The sequence below is a fragment of the Salvelinus alpinus genome, chromosome 31 (genome assembly GCF_045679555.1).
Source record: "Salvelinus alpinus chromosome 31, SLU_Salpinus.1, whole genome shotgun sequence".
NCBI lineage: Eukaryota > Metazoa > Chordata > Actinopteri > Salmoniformes > Salmonidae > Salvelinus > Salvelinus alpinus.
In genome coordinates this window covers 30,652,388-30,669,686 of record NC_092116.1, presented here as the reverse complement: position 1 = coordinate 30,669,686, position 17,299 = coordinate 30,652,388, and the positions used below count along the sequence as shown (strand labels likewise).

Here is a 17,299-nt window from a genome sequence, read left to right as displayed (position 1 = left end):
CACAGACATCATTCAAACAGTTTTAGAAACTTCAGCGTGTTTTCTATCCAAATGTACTACTAATATGCATATTCTAGCTTTTATGGCTTTGTAGCAGGCCGTTTACTCTGGGCATGCTTTTCATCCGGACGTGAAAATACTGCCCCCTACCCCAAAGAAGTTAAACATACATGTCTTGTGTAACATGAAGTCCTATGAGTGCCATCTGATGAAGATCATCAAAGGTTAGTGATTCATTTTATCTCTATTTCTGCTTTTTGTGACTCCTCTCTTTGGCTGGAAAAATGGCTGTGTTTTTCTGTGACTAGGCGATGACCTACCATAATCAGATGGTGTGCTTTCGCTGTAAAGCCTTTTTGAAATCGGACACTGTGGTGGGATTAACAACAAGTTTATCTTTAAAATGGTGCATAATACTTGTATGTTTGAGGAATTTTAATAATGAGATTTCTGTTGTTTGAATTTTGCGCCCTGCACTTTCACTGGCTGTTGTCATATCGATCCCTTTAATGGGATTTCAGCCGAAATAATTAAATAAAGGTAAAAATAAAAAAATAAAAACAGTTGCGTCCCCGATGTGTCTGTCTTCACTTGTAGCCTGTGAGAAAGACCACGTGATGGAGCGCGCAGCACTCAGGGAGAAGGGCACAACAGGATTTATTTTATTTATTTTTCGCATTACGGCCACACAAAGGGGATGCTGCCGTGAAAGTCTAGGCATTATCAATTGCTTGTCAAGTGGTGAATGAGTGATTGATGTAGTGTGTACAGCCTGCGCAAAGATAACTAAGCTAAGCAGAGCTCATGCCTTTTCAAGCAACTTTTTTTCCTAATCATCTTTAGAGTCGCATCATGCAGCCTTACGACGTTTGTAGAACAACTAAAGTTACATGAATAACTCTACATGAAGCATATAGGAGGACCTGTTTCTTTGTTTAACCGCTCAACACAGAAGAGCTGCGTGTGCTCCCTCAAATCCTTTGGAGAAAACATCCTTTCTAGTTTATTCAGCTTTCTTCAATTGTATTTTTCATACTATAAAATAATATAAAAATAATGCCACGGAACTTATAAGGAAATCTTGTCTGTTAAATGAACTAGTGTAGATAACGGCCATATGGCCTAGCCAGATCAGGACCTAACAGAAGGACAACGCAGAGTATGCTATTCTGTTCTTCTGAAAATAGACGACATTTTCTTTCATATTCCTGTTTCTTTCGACCTGTCTAAAATAAATAATGGATGTATTGTGAAGGTGTAGGCTGTGATTTATTAGATGTTCCAAAAGGTCAGCATCAGTTTTGAGGAGGATATTTTTGTACTCGCTCCGTGCAGTGTTGTTTTTAATATCCAAGGGGTACTGTATTGTACTGTGGTGACATCTGCACAGGGATACACCATGGTGCAGGGAGCTTCAAAGGTCTCTGTATTGTACTGTGGTGACATCTGCACAGGGATACACCATGGTGCAGGGAGCTTCTCAAAGGCCTCTGTATTTGGGTGGGGAGGGGCAGCTATACTCTGCTGCTACTGTTGGGCTCAAGAGTTCACACATTTCACTTCACACTTCAGTGCTAATTGAAGATGCAGCCAGGTCTGTTCTCTCCTAGACGCTTGGTAGCTTAGTGGCCTTATTTACTAAGCTTTATATAACAAAATGACCTAGAGATTATTGTCTTTTACTTTTTGGCTTCAGAAGTAGCTTCAGACTGAACATTACTCACTCAGTGATGTGTTGGATGGTATTTTCAGGTTTCTTCTGCACCTTTTGGTTTGTTAGAAGATTTTTATTGATAGTCCTTGGTAGTAAAAATCTATTCAGGTAATTTTGTCAAAAATCAAGGATTTGGTTTGATGGTTTTGATGTAAAGGATAGTATCCTGTATAAAATCAAAGTTTATCTACGTTTATCCTACTCTAATTCTCATGTCTTCTCTCACTCTCGCTCTCTCTCTCTCCACCTCTTCCCTCCCCTCTCTTCCTCGCCATCCCTCCATTGTTGACCTCTCCCTGTCAACTATATAACTTATTCATTATAACTCCTGTCTTTATGCTGTTTGACCATGCATTTTTCATAAGCCATCTTTATGTACACACACACACATGCACTAATTCACTCACACAAACACACACGTTATTTCATGGCTGGCCAGCTCTCAGCAGGATATAATCACATCAGCACTAAAGGCCTGAATGGAGTGAGGGAGGGAGTGAGGGAGGGAGGAAGATAGGGAAGGAGATGGAGAGAGGGAGGGAGGGAGGAAGACAAGGAAGGGGAGGGAGGGAGAGAGGGAGAGAGGGAGAGAGGGAGAGAGGGAGGGAGGGAGGGAGGGAGGGAGGGAGGGAGGGAGGGAGGGAGGGAGGGAGGGAGGGAGGGAGGGAGAGATGGAGATAGGGAAGGAGATGGAGAGAGGGAGGGAGGAAAATAGGGAAGGAGATGGAGGGAGAGGAAAATAGGGAAGGAGATGGAGAGAGGGAGGGAGGGAGGGAGGAAGATAAGGAAGGAGAGGGAGGGAGGAAGGAGAGGGAGAGAGGAAAATAGGGAAGGAGATGGAGGGAGAGGAACATAGGGAAGGAGATGGAGGGAGGGAGGGAAGGAGGAAGATAGGGAAGGAGAGGGAGGGAGGGAGGAAGGAGAGGGAGAGAGGAAAATAGGGAAGGAGATGGAGTGAGGAAAATAGGGAAGGAGATGGAGAGAGGGAGGGAGGGAGGGAGGAAGATAGGGAAGGAGAGGGAGGGAGGAAGGAGACGGAGAGAGGAAAATAGGGAAGGAGATGGGAGTGAGGAAACTAGGGAAGGAGATGGAGAGAGGAAAATAGGGAAGGAGTTGGAGAGAGGGAAGGGGGAAGATAGGGAAGGAGAGGGAGGGAGGAAGAAATGGAGAGAGGGAGAGAGGAAAATAGGGAAGGAGATAGAGAGAGGAAAATAGGGAAGGAGATGGATAGAGGGAGGGAGGACGATAGGGAGGGAGAGGGAGGGAGGAAGATGAGAGAGGAAGGAGAGGGAGAGAGGAAAATGGGGAGGGAGATGGAGAGAGGGAGGGAGGAAAATAGGGAAGGAGAGAGAGGGAGAGAGGAAGGAGATAGAGAGAAGGAAATAGGGAAGGAGATGGAGAGAAGAAAATAGGGAAGGATATGGAGAGAGGAAAATAGAGGAGGAGATGGAGAGAGGGAGGGAGGAATATATGGATGAGAGAGAGGGAGGAAGATAGGGAGAGGGAGAGAGGAAGACAGGGAGAGGGAGAGAGGAAGGAGATGGAGAGAGGAAGGAGAGGGGGAATGGAAGGGGAGGGAGATAGGAAGAAAGAGAGGGAGGAAGAGGGAAGGAGAGGGAGAGGGGAAGGAGAGGGGGAGAGGGAAGGAGAGGGACAGGGAAAGAGGGGAGAGAGGAAGGAGAGGGAGAGAGGAAGGAGATGGGGAGAGGGAAGGAGAGGGACAGGGAAAGAGGGGAGAGAGGAAGGAGAGGGGGAGAGGAAGATTGGGAGAGAGGGAAATAGGAAGAGCAGAAAACAGGGAGAGGGGAAGATAGGGAGAGAGGAAGATAAGGAGAGGAGGAGAAGAAGATAGGAAGAGAGGAAAGGGGGGGAGAGGGAAGGAGAGGAAGAGAGTAAGGAGAGGGGGAAGGGAAGGGGAGGGAGAGAGGAAGAAAGATAGGGCGGAAGAGGGAAGGAGAGGGAGATAGGTAAGAGAGGGTGCAGGGAAGGAGAGGGAGAGAGGAAGAATGGGAGGAGTGAAGCGGGAGAGAGGAAGGAGAGGGGGAGAACGAGGGAGAGGGAAGGAGAGGGGGAGAGCGAGGGAGAGGGAAGGAGAGGGGGGGAAGGATAGGGACAGGGAATGGAAGGGGAGGGAGATAGGAAGAAAGAGAGGGAGGAAGAGGGAAGGAGAGGGAGAGGGGAAGGAGAGGGGGAGAGGGAAGGAGAGGGACAGGGAAAGAGGGGAGAGAGGAAGGAGAGGGAGAGAGGAAGGAGATGGGGAGAGGGAAGGAGAGGGACAGGGAAAGAGGGGAGAGAGGAAGGAGAGGGGGAGAGGAAGATTGGGAGAGAGGGAAATAGGAAGAGCAGAAAACAGGGAGAGAGGAAGATAGGGAGAGGAGGAGAAGAAGATAGGAAGGGAGGAAGAGGGAAGGAGAGAGAGGAGGGAAGAAGAGGGAGAGAGGAAGGAGAGGGGGAGAGCGAGGGAGAGGGAAGGAAAAGGAGAGAGGAAGTAGAGGGGGAGAGGAAGATAGGGAGGGAGGAAGTGGGAAGTCGATGGAGAAAGGAAGGAGAGGGGGGAGAGGGAAGGAGAGGGAGAGAGGAGGGAGAGGGAGAGATGGACAGGGGAGGAGAGGGAGAGAGGAAGATGGGGAGAGGGGAAGGAGAGGGTGAGAGGAAGGAGATGTGGAAAGGGGAGGAGAGGGAAAGGGAAAGAGGGGAGAGAGGAAGGAGAGGGGGAGAGGGAAGGAGAGGGACAGGGAAAGAGGGGAGAGAGGAAGGAGAGGGGGAGAGGAAGATTGGGAGAGAGGAAGACAGGGAGGGAGGGAAATAGGAAGAGCAGAAAACAGGGAGAGAGGAAGATAGGGAGAGAGGAAGATAAGGGAGGAGGAGGAGGGAGAAGAGGGAGAGGAGAAGAAAGGGGAGGGAGAGAGAAAGAAAGAGAGGGAGGAAGAGGGAAGGAGAGGGAGATAGGTAAGAGAGGGTGCAGGGAAGGAGAGGGGGAGAGACGAGGGAGAGGGAAGGAGAGGGGGGGAAGGATAGGGACAGGGAAAGAGGGGAGAGAGGAAGGAGAGGGGGAGAGGAAGATTGGGAGAGAGGAAGATAGGGAGAGAGGGAAATAGGAAGAGCAGAAAACAGGGAGAGAGGGAGATAGGGAGAGAGGAAGATAAGGAGAGGAGGAGAAGAAGATAGGAAGGGAGGAAGATAGGGAGAGAGGAAGAGGGAAGGAGAGGAAGAGAGGAAGGAGAGGGGGAGAGGAAGGAGAGGGGGAGGGAAGGAGAAGGAGAGAGGAAGTAGAGGGGGAGAGGAAGATAGGGAGGGAGGAAGTGGGAAGTCGAGGGAGAAAGGAAGGAGAGGGTGGAGAGGGAAGGAGAGGGAGAGAGGAGGGAGAGGGAGAGGGGGACAGGGGAGGAGGGGGAGAGAGGAAGATGGGGAGAGGGGAAGGAGAGGGTGAGAGGAAGATGGGGAGGGAGGGAGATGGGGAAGGAAGAAAATAGGGAGAAAGGAAGATAGAGAGAGGGACAGGGGAGGAGAGCGAGGGAGAGGGAAGGAGAGGGTGGAGGGAAGAAGAGGGATAGAGGAAGGAGAGGGGGAGAGCGAGAGCGAGGGAGAGGGAAGGAGAAGGAGAGAGGAAGTAGAGGGGGAGAGGAAGATAGAGAGGGAGGAAGGAGAGGGGGAGAGGAATATAGGGAGAGAGGAAGATAGGGAGGGAGGGAGATAGGGAAGGAGGAAGATAGGGAGAAAGGAAGACAGGGAGAAAGGAAGACAGGGAGAGAGGACGATAGGGAGAGGGAAGGAGAGGGAGAGAGGAAGGGAGGAAGATAGGAGAGGGGGAGAGCGAGGGAGAGGGAAAGAGGAGAGAGGAAGTAGAGGGGGAGAGGAAGATAGGGAGGGAGGAAGATAGGGAGAAAGGAAGTTAGGGAGAGGGAAGGAGAGGAAGGGAGGAAGATAGGGAGAGGGAAGGAGAGGGAGAGTGTAAGATAGGGATGGAGATGGAAGGAGATGGGGGGGATGTAGGGAGGGAGGGAGGCATGGAAGGAGAGAGGGAGGAATGGAGGGAGAGAGGGAAGGATGGAGGGAGGGAAGTAAGGATGGAGGGAGGTAGGATTAGAAGGAGAGAGGGAAGGAGAGGGAGAGAGGAAGAGAGGAAGGAGAGGGGGAGATCGAGGGAGAGGGAAGGAGGAGAGAGGAAGTAGAGGGGGAGAGGAAGATAGGGAGGAAGATAGGAAAGGAGATGGAGAGAGGAAAATAGAGAAGGAGATGGAGGGAGAGGAAAATAGGGAAGGAGATGGAGAGAGGGGGTAGGGAGGGAGGAAAATAGGGAAGGAGATGGAGAGAGGGAGGGAGGAAGATGGGGAGGGAGAAGGAGGGAGGAAGATGAGAGAGGAAGGAGACGGAGAGAGGAAATAGGGAAGGAGATGGAGAGAGGAAAATAGGGAAGGAGATGGAGAGAGGGAGGGGGGGAAGATAGGAAAGGAGAGGGATGGAGGAAGATATGGAGAGAGGGAGAGAGGAAAATAGGGAAGGAGATGGAGAGAGGGAGGGAGGAAGATGGGGAGGGAGAGGGAGGGAGGAAGATGAGAGAGGAAGGAGAGGGAGAGAGGACATATGGAAGGAGATGGAGAGAGGGAGGGAGGAAGATAGGGAAGGAGAGAGAGGGAGAGAGGTAGGAGATGGAGAGAAGGAAATAGTGAAGGAGATGGAGAGAAGGAAATAGGGAAGGAGATGGAGAGGGAGGAGATGAGAGAGGAAAATTGGGACGGAGATAGAGAGAGGGAGGGAGGAAGGCAGGGAGCGAGGAAGATAGGGATTAGAGGGAGGGAGGAAGGCAGGGAGAGAGGAAGATAGGGAGAGAGGACGATAGGGAGAGGGAAGGAGAGGGGGAGAGGGAGAGAGGAATGTAGGAAGATGGGGAGAGAGGAAGTTAAGGAGAGGGAAGGGGATGAGGGGGGAGGGGGCTGGAGGGAGGGATAAAGGAAGGTAGGGAGGGATAGAGGGAGAGAGGGAGGAATGGAAGGAGAGAGGGAGGAATGGAGGGAGAGAGGAAAGGAGAGAGAGAGAGGAAGGAAGGAAGGAAGGAAGGAAGGAAGGAAGGAAGGAAGGAAGGAAGGAAGGAAGGAAGGAAGGAAGGAAGGAAGGAAGGAAGGAAGGAAGGAAGGAAGGAAGGAAGGAAGGAAGGAAGGAAGGAAGGAAGGAAGGAAGGAAGGAAGGAAGGAAGGAAGGGGGAGACAGGGAGGGATGAAAGGAGAGATAGTGGAGAAAAGAAGGAGAGAGTCATAATTGAATCATTAAATAAAATCATAATCTCATTATGTTCACTTTATAAAACACACATATTTTTACATGATCTATGACCATCATGTTTCTCACATCATTATCACGACTGATAGTATATCACAGATTCCTCAGAGAGAGAGAGAGAGAGAGAGAGAGAGAGAGAGAGAGAGAGAGAGACAGACAGACAGACAGACAGACAGACAGACAGACAGACAGACAGACAGACAGACAGACAGACAGACAGACAGACAGACAGACAGACAGACAGACAGACAGACAGACAGACAGACAGACAGACAGACAGAGAGTGAGAGATATAGAGATAGAGATATAGAGATAGAGATAGAGGGAGAGATATATAGAAAGGGAGAGAGAGATAGATAGAGAAAGTGAGAGAGGAGATTTTATGGTGAAAAGTGAGAACCACTCCCACACAGAGCGCCACAACCCCCGCAGAGCTACAGGGGAAGATGGAGAGAGAAAATTAGAGGAGGAAGAGATGGAGTAGAGAAATGAATGAATGAATGAAACAGGATGAAAAGAGGTTGAACCCAGGCCCGATTTAAGGTCCTCAGAAATATATTCCTCCGTTAGAAAAAATCCATTAGCTGTTCCTCTCTGTCTGTCACTCGCTCCCTGCACGCTGCTCGCTCCGCATGCGCTCTGCTCACGGAGCTTCTGAGTCCCGTGAGTAACCATAGCAACGGCCTCGCTTGAGCCGCGCTGCTCAATGAAGAGACGTGAGAGCGCTGTTAGCAACTTTTGGTCACTGTAAATAATCTGTCCTTTATATTTGACGAGGGAGAAGCACTTCTTGCACCATGTCATGATATGAGTCAGATACGTCCTGAACAGCGGAACACACCGCTTCTAAACGTTACTATCGATTTAGGTCGTCGTTGTAAATAAGAATATGTTCTTAAACTGACTTGTTAAATGAAGGTTAAATAGAGGTTGAAAATAAAACATTAAAAATAAACCCGAAACCTACCCATACCCTAGATATTGATGAAAGAATCAGGCCTTAACCCGCTGGGGGACGTTCAACCTGACCCAGTCTGTAATACCTACATGTTCAACCTGACCCAGTCTGTAATACCTACATGTTCAACCTGACCCAGTCTGTAATACCTACATGTTCAACCTGACCCAGTCTGTAATACCTACATGTTCAACCTGACCCAGTCTGTAATACCTACATGTTCAACCTGACCCAGTCTGTAATACCAACATGTTCAACCTGACCCAGTCTGTAATACCTACATGTTCAACCTGACCCAGTCTGTAATACCTACATGTTCAACCTGACCCAGTCTGTAATACCTACATGTTCAACCTGACCCAGTCTGTAATACCTACATGTTCAACCTGACCCAGTCTGTAATACCTACATGTTCAACCTGACCCAGTCTGTAATACCTACATGTTCAACCTGACCCAGTCTGTAATACCTACATGTTCTCCCTGACCCAGTCTGTAATACCTACATGTTCAACCTGACCCAGTCTGTAATACCTACATGTTCTCCCTGACCCAGTCTGTAATACCTACATGTTCAACCTGACCCAGTCTGTAATACCTACATGTTCTCCCTGACCCAGTCTGTAATACCTACATGTTCAACCTGACCCAGTCTGTAATACCTACATGTTCAACCTGACCCAGTCTGTAATACCTACATGTTCAACCTGACCCAGTCTGTAATACCTACATGTTCAACCTGACCCAGTCTGTAATACCTACATGTTCAACCTGACCCAGTCTGTAATACCTACATGTTCAACCTGACCCAGTCTGTAATACCTACATGTTCAACCTGACCCAGTCTGTAATACCTACATGTTCTCCCTGACCCAGTCTGTAATACCTACATGTTCAACCTGACCCAGTCTGTAATACCTACATGTTCAACCTGACCCAGTCTGTAATACCTACATGTTCAACCTGACCCAGTCTGTAATACCTACATGTTCTCCCTGACCCAGTCTGTAATACCTACATGTTCAACCTGACCCAGTCTGTAATACCTACATGTTCAACCTGACCCAGTCTGTAATACCTACATGTTCAACCTGACCCAGTCTGTAATACCTACATGTTCAACCTGACCCAGTCTGTAATACCTACATGTTCAACCTGACCCAGTCTCCTGACCCAGTCTGTAATACCTACATGTTCAACCTGACCCAGTCTATAATACCTACATGTTCACCTGACCCAGTCTGTAATACCTACATGTTCAACCTACCCAGCTGTAATACCTACATGTTCTGACCCAGTCTGTAATACCTACATGTTCTCCCTGACCCAGTCTGTAATACCTACATGTTCTCCCTGACCCAGTCTGTAATACCTACATGTTCAACCTGACCCAGTCTGTAATACCTACATGTTCAACCTGACCCAGTCTGTAATACCTACTGACCCAGTCTGTAATACCTACATGTTCAACCTGACCCAGTCTGTAATACCTACATGTTCAACCTGACCCAGTCTGTAATACCTACATGTTCAACCTGACCCAGTCTGTAATACCTACATGTTAACCTGACCCAGTCTGTAATACCTACATGTTCAACCTGACCCAGTCTATAATACCTACATGTTCTCCCTGACCCAGTCTGTAATACCTACATGTTCAACCTGACCCAGTCTGTAATACCTACATGTTCAACCTGACCCAGTCTGTAATACCTACATGTTCAACCTGACCCAGTCTGTAATACCTACATGTTCAACCTGACCCAGTCTGTAATACCTACATGTTCAACCTGACCCAGTCTGTAATACCTACATGTTCAACCTGACCCAGTCTGTAATACCTACATGTTCAACCTGACCCAGTCTATAATACCTACATGTTCAACCTGACCCAGTTTGTAATACCTACATGTTCAACCTGACCCAGTCTGTAATACCTACATGTTCTCCCTGACCCAGTCTGTAATACCTACATGTTCAACCTGACCCAGTCTGTAATACCTACATGTTTAACCTGACCCAGTCTGTAATACCTACATGTTCTCCCTGACCCAGTCTGTAATACCTACATGTTCAACCTGACCCAGTCTGTAATACCTACATGTTCTCCCTGACCCAGTCTGTAATACCTACATGTTCAACCTGACCCAGTCTGTAATACCTACATGTTCAACCTGACCCAGTCTGTAATACCTACATGTTCAACCTGACCCGGTCTGTAATACCTACATGTTCTGACCCGGTCTGTAATACCTACATGTTCAACCTGACCCAGTCTGTAATACCTACATGTTCTGACCCAGTCTGTAATACCTACATGTTTAACCTGACCCAGTCTGTAATACCTACATGTTCAACCTGACCCAGTCTGTAATACCTACATGTTCTGACCCAGTCTGTAATATCTACATGTTCAACCTGACCCAGTCTGTAATACCTACATGTTCAACCTGACCCAGTCTGTAATACCTACATGTTCAACCTGACCCAGTCTGTAATACCTACATGTTCAACCTGACCCAGTCTGTAATACCTACATGTTCAACCTGACCCAGTCTGTAATACCTACATGTTCAACCTGACCCAGTCTGTAATACCTACATGTTCAACCTGACCCAGTCTGTAATACCTACATGTTCAACCTGACCCAGTCTGTAATACCTACATGTTCAACCTGACCCAGTCTGTAATACCTACATGTTCAACCTGACCCAGTCTGTAATACCTACATGTTCAACCTGACCCAGTCTGTAATACCTACATGTTCAACCTGACCCAGTCTGTAATACCTACATGTTCAACATGACCCAGTCTGTAATACCTACATGTTCAACCTGACCCAGTCTGTAATACCTACATGTTCAACCTGACCCAGTCTGTAATACCTACATGTTCTGACCCAGTCTGTAATACCTACATGTTCAACCTGACCCAGTCTGTAATACCTACATGTTCTGACCCAGTCTGTAATACCTACATGTTCTGACCCGGTCTGTAATACCTACATGTTCTGACCCAGTCTGTAATACCTACATGTTCAACCTGACCCAGTCTGTAATACCTACATGTTCAACCTGACCCAGTCTGTAATACCTACATGTTCAACCTGACCCAGTCTGTAATACCTACATGTTCAACCTGACCCAGTCTGTAATACCTACATGTTCAACCTGACCCAGTCTGTAATACCTACATGTTCAACATGACCCAGTCTGTAATACCTACATGTTCAACCTGACCCAGTCTGTAATACCTACATGTTCAACCTGACCCAGTCTGTAATACCTACATGTTCTGACCCAGTCTGTAATACCTACATGTTCAACCTGACCCAGTCTGTAATACCTACATGTTCTGACCCAGTCTGTAATACCTACATGTTCAACCTGACCCGGTCTGTAATACCTACATGTTCAACCTGACCCAGTCTGTAATACCTACATGTTCAACCTGACCCAGTCTGTAATACCTACATGTTCAACCTGACCCAGTCTGTAATACCTACATGTTCAACCTGACCCAGTCTGTAATACCTACATGTTCAACCTGACCCAGTCTGTAATACCTACATGTTTAACCTGACCCAGTCTGTAATACCTACATGTTCAACCTGACCCAGTCTGTAATACCTACATGTTCTCCCTGACCCAGTCTGTAATACCTACATGTTCAACCTGACCCAGTCTGTAATACCTACATGTTCTGACCCAGTCTGTAATACCTACATGTTCAACCTGACCCAGTCTGTAATACCTACATGTTCAACCTGACCCAGTCTGTAATACCTACATGTTCAACATGACCCAGTCTGTAATACCTACATGTTCAACCTGACCCGGTCTGTAATACCTACATGTTCAACCTGACCCAGTCTGTAATACCTACATGTTCAACCTGACCCAGTCTGTAATACCTACATGTTCAACCTGACCCAGTCTGTAATACCTACATGTTCAACCTGACCCAGTCTGTAATACCTACATGTTCAACCTGACCCAGTCTGTAATACCTACATGTTCAACCTGACCCAGTCTGTAATACCTACATGTTTTAACCTTCCTGAGGGGCCAGTCGCGCTCGGTTTTGGGAGTTCTAAAACTAGGTTGAATAGCACTTGAGGAGAAGGTACAGAAGGAATTAAAGAAAGATGGTGGGGATGAAGAGAAAGAGACAGAGAGAGCGAGAGAGAGCGAGAGAGAGAGAGAGAGAGAGAGAGAGAGAGAGAGAGAGAGAGAGAGAGAGAGAGAGAGAGAGAGAGAGAGAGAGAGAGAGAGAGAGAGAGAGAGAGCAATATGGAGGAATGGAAAACAGAGAGAAAATTAAAGAGAGAGAAAGAAAAATAATTTAAAGAAAAAGAGAGAGAGAAGTCAAACAAGAAAGAGAGAAATAATTGAAAAGAGATGAAGCGAGGGATGAGGTGCGTTCCAGCCGTGTGTATGACTGTGTGTGTGTGTCATGGAGGTCTCGACCCCTGTGCGTTCCAGAGATATGAAGGGCGATTTGACAGCAAAGCATTCTGGGACTTGACCCCATGGGGCGACATTTGTGTCCCTTCATGTGTGAACACTGTCAGGAGACATTATATATCATCACGTCAGCTGTCACACACACACACACACACACACACACACACACACACACACACACACACACACACACACACACACACACACACACACACACACACACACACACACACACACACACACACACACACACACACAGGGGCACAAATAAAGCGTTCACATACTAACCAGAAAACAGTACTTTTCTCTCTCTCTCACTGGCTCTCTCTCTGTCTGTCTCTCTCTCTGTCTCTCTCTCTCTCTCTCTTAATTCAATTCAATTTAAGGGATTTTTTGACATGGGAAACATATGTTTACATTGTTGAAGCAAGTGAAGTAGATAATAAACAAAAGTAAAATAAACAATAAAAATGAACAGTAAATATTACACTCACAGAAGTTCCAAAAGAATAAAGACATTTCAAATGTCATATTATGTCTATATACAGGGTTGTAACGATGTCTATATACAGGGTTGTAACGATAGTTTTAAAGTACAAAAGGGAAAATAAATAAACATAAATATGGGTTGTATTTACAATGGTGTTTGTTCTTCACTGGTTGTCCTTTTCTTGTGGCAACAGGTCACAAATCTTGCTGCTGTGATGGCACACTGTGGTATTTCACCCAATAGATATGGGAGTTTATCAAAATTGGGTTTGTTTTCGAATTCTTTGTGGATGTGTGTAATCTGAGGGAAATATGTGTCTCTAATATGGTCATACATTGGGCAGGAGGTTAGGAAGTGCAGCTCAGTTTCCACCTCATCTTGAAACCTACAGCATTCTAGTTTGCTCTGTTTTTTGTGAATTCTTTACAATGTACAATGTGTTTACAAAGTAAATATATTTTTGTTTACTCATGATTTGGTTGGGTCTAATTGTGCTGCTGTCCTGGGACTCTGTGGGGTCTGTTTGTGTTTGTGAACAGAGCCCCAGGACCAGCTTGCTTAGGGGACACTTCTCCAGGTTCATCTCTCTGTAGGTGACGGCTTTGTTATGGAAGGTTTGGGAATCACTTCCTTTTAGGTGGTTGTAGATTTTAACGGCTCTTTTCTGGATTTTGATAATTAGTGGGTATCGGCCTAATTCTGCTCTGCATGCATTATTTGGTGTTTTACATTGTACACTGGGGATATTTTAGCAGAATTCTGCATGCAGAGTCTCAATTTGGTGTTTGTCCCATTTTGTGAATTCTTGGTTGCTGAGCGGACCCCAGACCTCAGACCAAAAAGGGCAATGGGTTCTATAACTGATTCAAGTATTTTTAGCCAGATCCTAATTGGTAAGTTGAATTGTATATTCCTTTTGATGGCATAGAAGGCCCTTCTTGCCTTGTCTCTCAGATCTCTCTGTCTCGCTCTGTCTGTCTGTCTATCTCTCTCATTAATTATCTCTCTCTCCCCCTCCCTCCCGCCCTCCCTCTCTCTCTGTCTCCCTCCCCCCCTCCCTCCCACCCACCCTCCCTCTCTCTCTGTCTCCCCCCCTCCCCCCTCCCTCCCTACATGCATTTACTTCATGTATATGGTATATGTTACATAGGGAGAAGTCAGACCTTGAGAATTATAAGTATCCACCTCTGCTGTCAGATCCTGGGTCAGTTAGTAACAGATCCTGGGTCAGTTAGTAACAGATCCTGGGTCAGTTAGTAACAGATCCTGGGTCAGTTAGTAACAGATCCTGGGTCAGTTAGTAACAGCTTCATGAGATGCACAGGAGGTTGTAAGTTCAAGTCCCGCTGTTGATAGAACAGGTGTGTGTGTGTGTGTGTGTGTGTGTGTGTGTGTGTGTGTGTGTGTGTGTGTGTGTGTGTGTGTGTGTGTGTGTGTGTGTGTGTGTGTGTGTGTGTGTGTGTGTGTGTGTGTGTGTGCGTGCGTGCGTGCGTGCGTGCGTGCGTGCGTGCGTGCGTGCGTGCGTGCGTGCGTGCGTGCGTGCGTGCGTGCGTGCGTGTAACCCTACCTCCAGTCGTCCTGTGTCTGGCTGGAAGCCTCTGGCCGGGTCTTCAGTCGTGACTCTACACTGTATGGCACAACCGTTCACCCTGATGGTCTCCTGTGTTAACCCCAGCTCAGGCAGACTGCGTCCCTCACACACACGCAGCTGGGCATGGACCAGGTCCACACTATGAGAGAGAACGTTGATAACATGAAGATTTGGGGTATTTTATTAGGATTCCCATTAGCTGTTAGAAAAAGCAGCAGCTACTCTTCCTGGGATCCAAAATAAAACATGACATCATACAGAACATTAATAGACAAGAACAGCTCTATGTGGACTTTAAGGCGCCTGCTAGGCTGGCTGTAGGAGACTCACACACAACCAGGTAAAAAAAGGTGTGATGAATGAAACATATGACACAACACATGTGATTCAATGTTTACAAGTGGAGAGAACACAAGTTACACATCACCTCTGCTTAGTAACGAATGGTAGTGACCCCTGACTGGTAGTGACCCCTGACTGGTAGTGACCACTGACTGGTAGTGACCCCTGACTGGTAGTGACCCCTGACTGGTAGTGACCCCTGACTGGTAGTGACCCCTGACTGGTAGTGACCCCTGACTGCAGAAATACACAAGAGATAATCAATGAGAAGTAATCAAATATAGAGACAGTGAGAGAATGAAAGCGAGAGACAGTGAGAGAATCAAATATAGAGACAGTGAGAGAATGAAAGAGAGAGACAGTGAGAGAATGAAAGAGAGAGACAGTGAGAGAATCAAAGTGAGAGACAGTGAGAGAATCAAAGTGAGAGACAGTGAGAGAATCAAAGTGAGAGACAGTGAGAGATTCAAAGTGAGAGACAGTGAGAGAATGAAAGAGAGAGAGAGGTGAAAATGAAAGAGAGAGGTGTTAAAAAACTTGACAGGTCACGTTGTATGTGAGATGAATATTCAGATGAGTTTGTTATCATTATCGAGTCTCACTGAAACTCACTTTTAACGACCACAAATATAACGAAAGAGTGAAAAAAGGTAATTAAAAATGAATGAATACACTTGGCATGTCACACTGTACGAGTAGAGTGGAGTACTCGTGCTGTTATTGTATCATTGTTTTATGAGGACACAATAGAGTCTCACTTTAACTCGTTAACAAGTTGACGCTCAGTCGCAAGTGAAAGTCTACCCACCCCTTGCGCAGTCTTCACATTCTGCTGCCTTAAAAAATAAAAAATAAATAAAAGGGAATACATTAGATATTGTTACCTAATGATCTCCACATTTTGACAGTGAAAGAAAAATTCTAGGAAATGTTACAAATTATTTTTGGGAAAAAAAGACAAGATTGCATATGTCTTCACAACCCAGAGTTAATCCTTGGTGGAAGCACCTTTGACAGCTGTGAATCTTATTGAATATGTCACACCTGCTCCCGCTTCCTCTTTCTGGAGCTCGAGGGCACCCATCTGCCCATCCTTACGCACACCTGTCACCCTCATTACGCACACCGGTCACCATCATTACGCACACCTGTCATCCTCATTACGCACACCTGTCATCCTCATTACGCACACCTGTCATCCTCATTACGCACACCTGTCACCATCATTATGCACACCTGTCACCATCCTTACGCATACCTGTCACCATCATCACGCACACCTGTCACCATCCTTACGCATACCTGTCACCATCATCACGCACACCTGTCACCATCATTATGCACATCTGTCATCATCCTTACGCACACCTGTCACCATCTTTACACACACCTGTCACCATCACTACAAAAGTAAATGGAATCACATATCAATGTATTTGAAACCTACAAGATGAATGATCCAGAGCTGCTTTGCTTTCTTAACAGTCTTGTCCATATCCTGCTTTATGTTCTCATCTCCTGACAGAAGATCGCGCGCTTACTAATTTTGCTTTCCTATTGAACATACTAATTTCCATATGAAATATTATAGTTAATTTAGATTTTAGGGTACCTGAGTATTAAATAGAGACTTAGTTTGACTTGTTTGAACAAAGTTTAGCGGTAGCTTTTTGGACTCCTCCTCTGCGATTTGAACGAGTGGATTACTGAAATCGATGGCGCCAACTATACAGACTTTTTGGAATGTAAAGAAGGATTATATCTAACAAAACGACCATTCATGTTGTAGCTGGGACCCTTGGGATTGCAAACAGAGGAAGATCTTCAAAAATAAGTGATTTATTTAATCGCTATTTGTGATTTTATGAAGCCTGTGCTGGTTGAAAAATATGTTGACGTGGGGCGCCATTCCTCAGACAACCGCATGGTATGCTTTCGCCGTAAAGCCTATTGTAAATCGGACAACTCAGTTAGATTAACAAGTCGTTAAGCTTTTAACCGATATAAGACACTTGTATGTTCATGAATCTTTAATATTATGATTATTTATTTGAATTGCGCGCCCTCCAATTTCACCGGATGCTGTCTGATGGATATCCCTAAAGGGAGTAAAATATGATCTGTGCAAAGTGGTGTGTGGATGTTCCCTAGGAACGGTATGTATAGATGAAACATCTATGTAGAGCTGTTATAGCATGATTATAACGGTATTATAACAGTATGGAGTCTCACTTTATCTCATTAAAACTTCATACGGTTAGATATACATTTAACAACCTGACATGACAGCCATATGTAGCCCTTTGTAGCCTTTCCGTAGCTTCGTTTGGAAAGAGTGGTTATTGCAAGATGGTGTTTTAGCGAATCTGACATTCTGAGACAGACAGCGTGCCATCTAGCTCGATCTCTCACACACACACACACACACACACACACACACACACACACACACACACACGCAA

The 17,299-nt window shown here is 46.3% G+C and overlaps 1 protein-coding gene across 3 annotated transcripts in view; it reads right to left on the bottom strand.

Moving 5' to 3' along the window:
- Positions 1-17,299, bottom strand: part of LOC139561273 (pyruvate carboxylase, mitochondrial-like) — a 516,102-nt gene that overhangs the window by 347,636 nt on the left and 151,167 nt on the right. For all 3 annotated transcript variants that reach the window (XM_071378258.1, XM_071378257.1, XM_071378259.1), the window contains one exon: positions 14,472-14,634. In XM_071378258.1, coding sequence (XP_071234359.1) covers positions 14,472-14,634 — 163 coding nt within the window. The remainder of the gene's footprint in view (positions 1-14,471; positions 14,635-17,299) is intronic.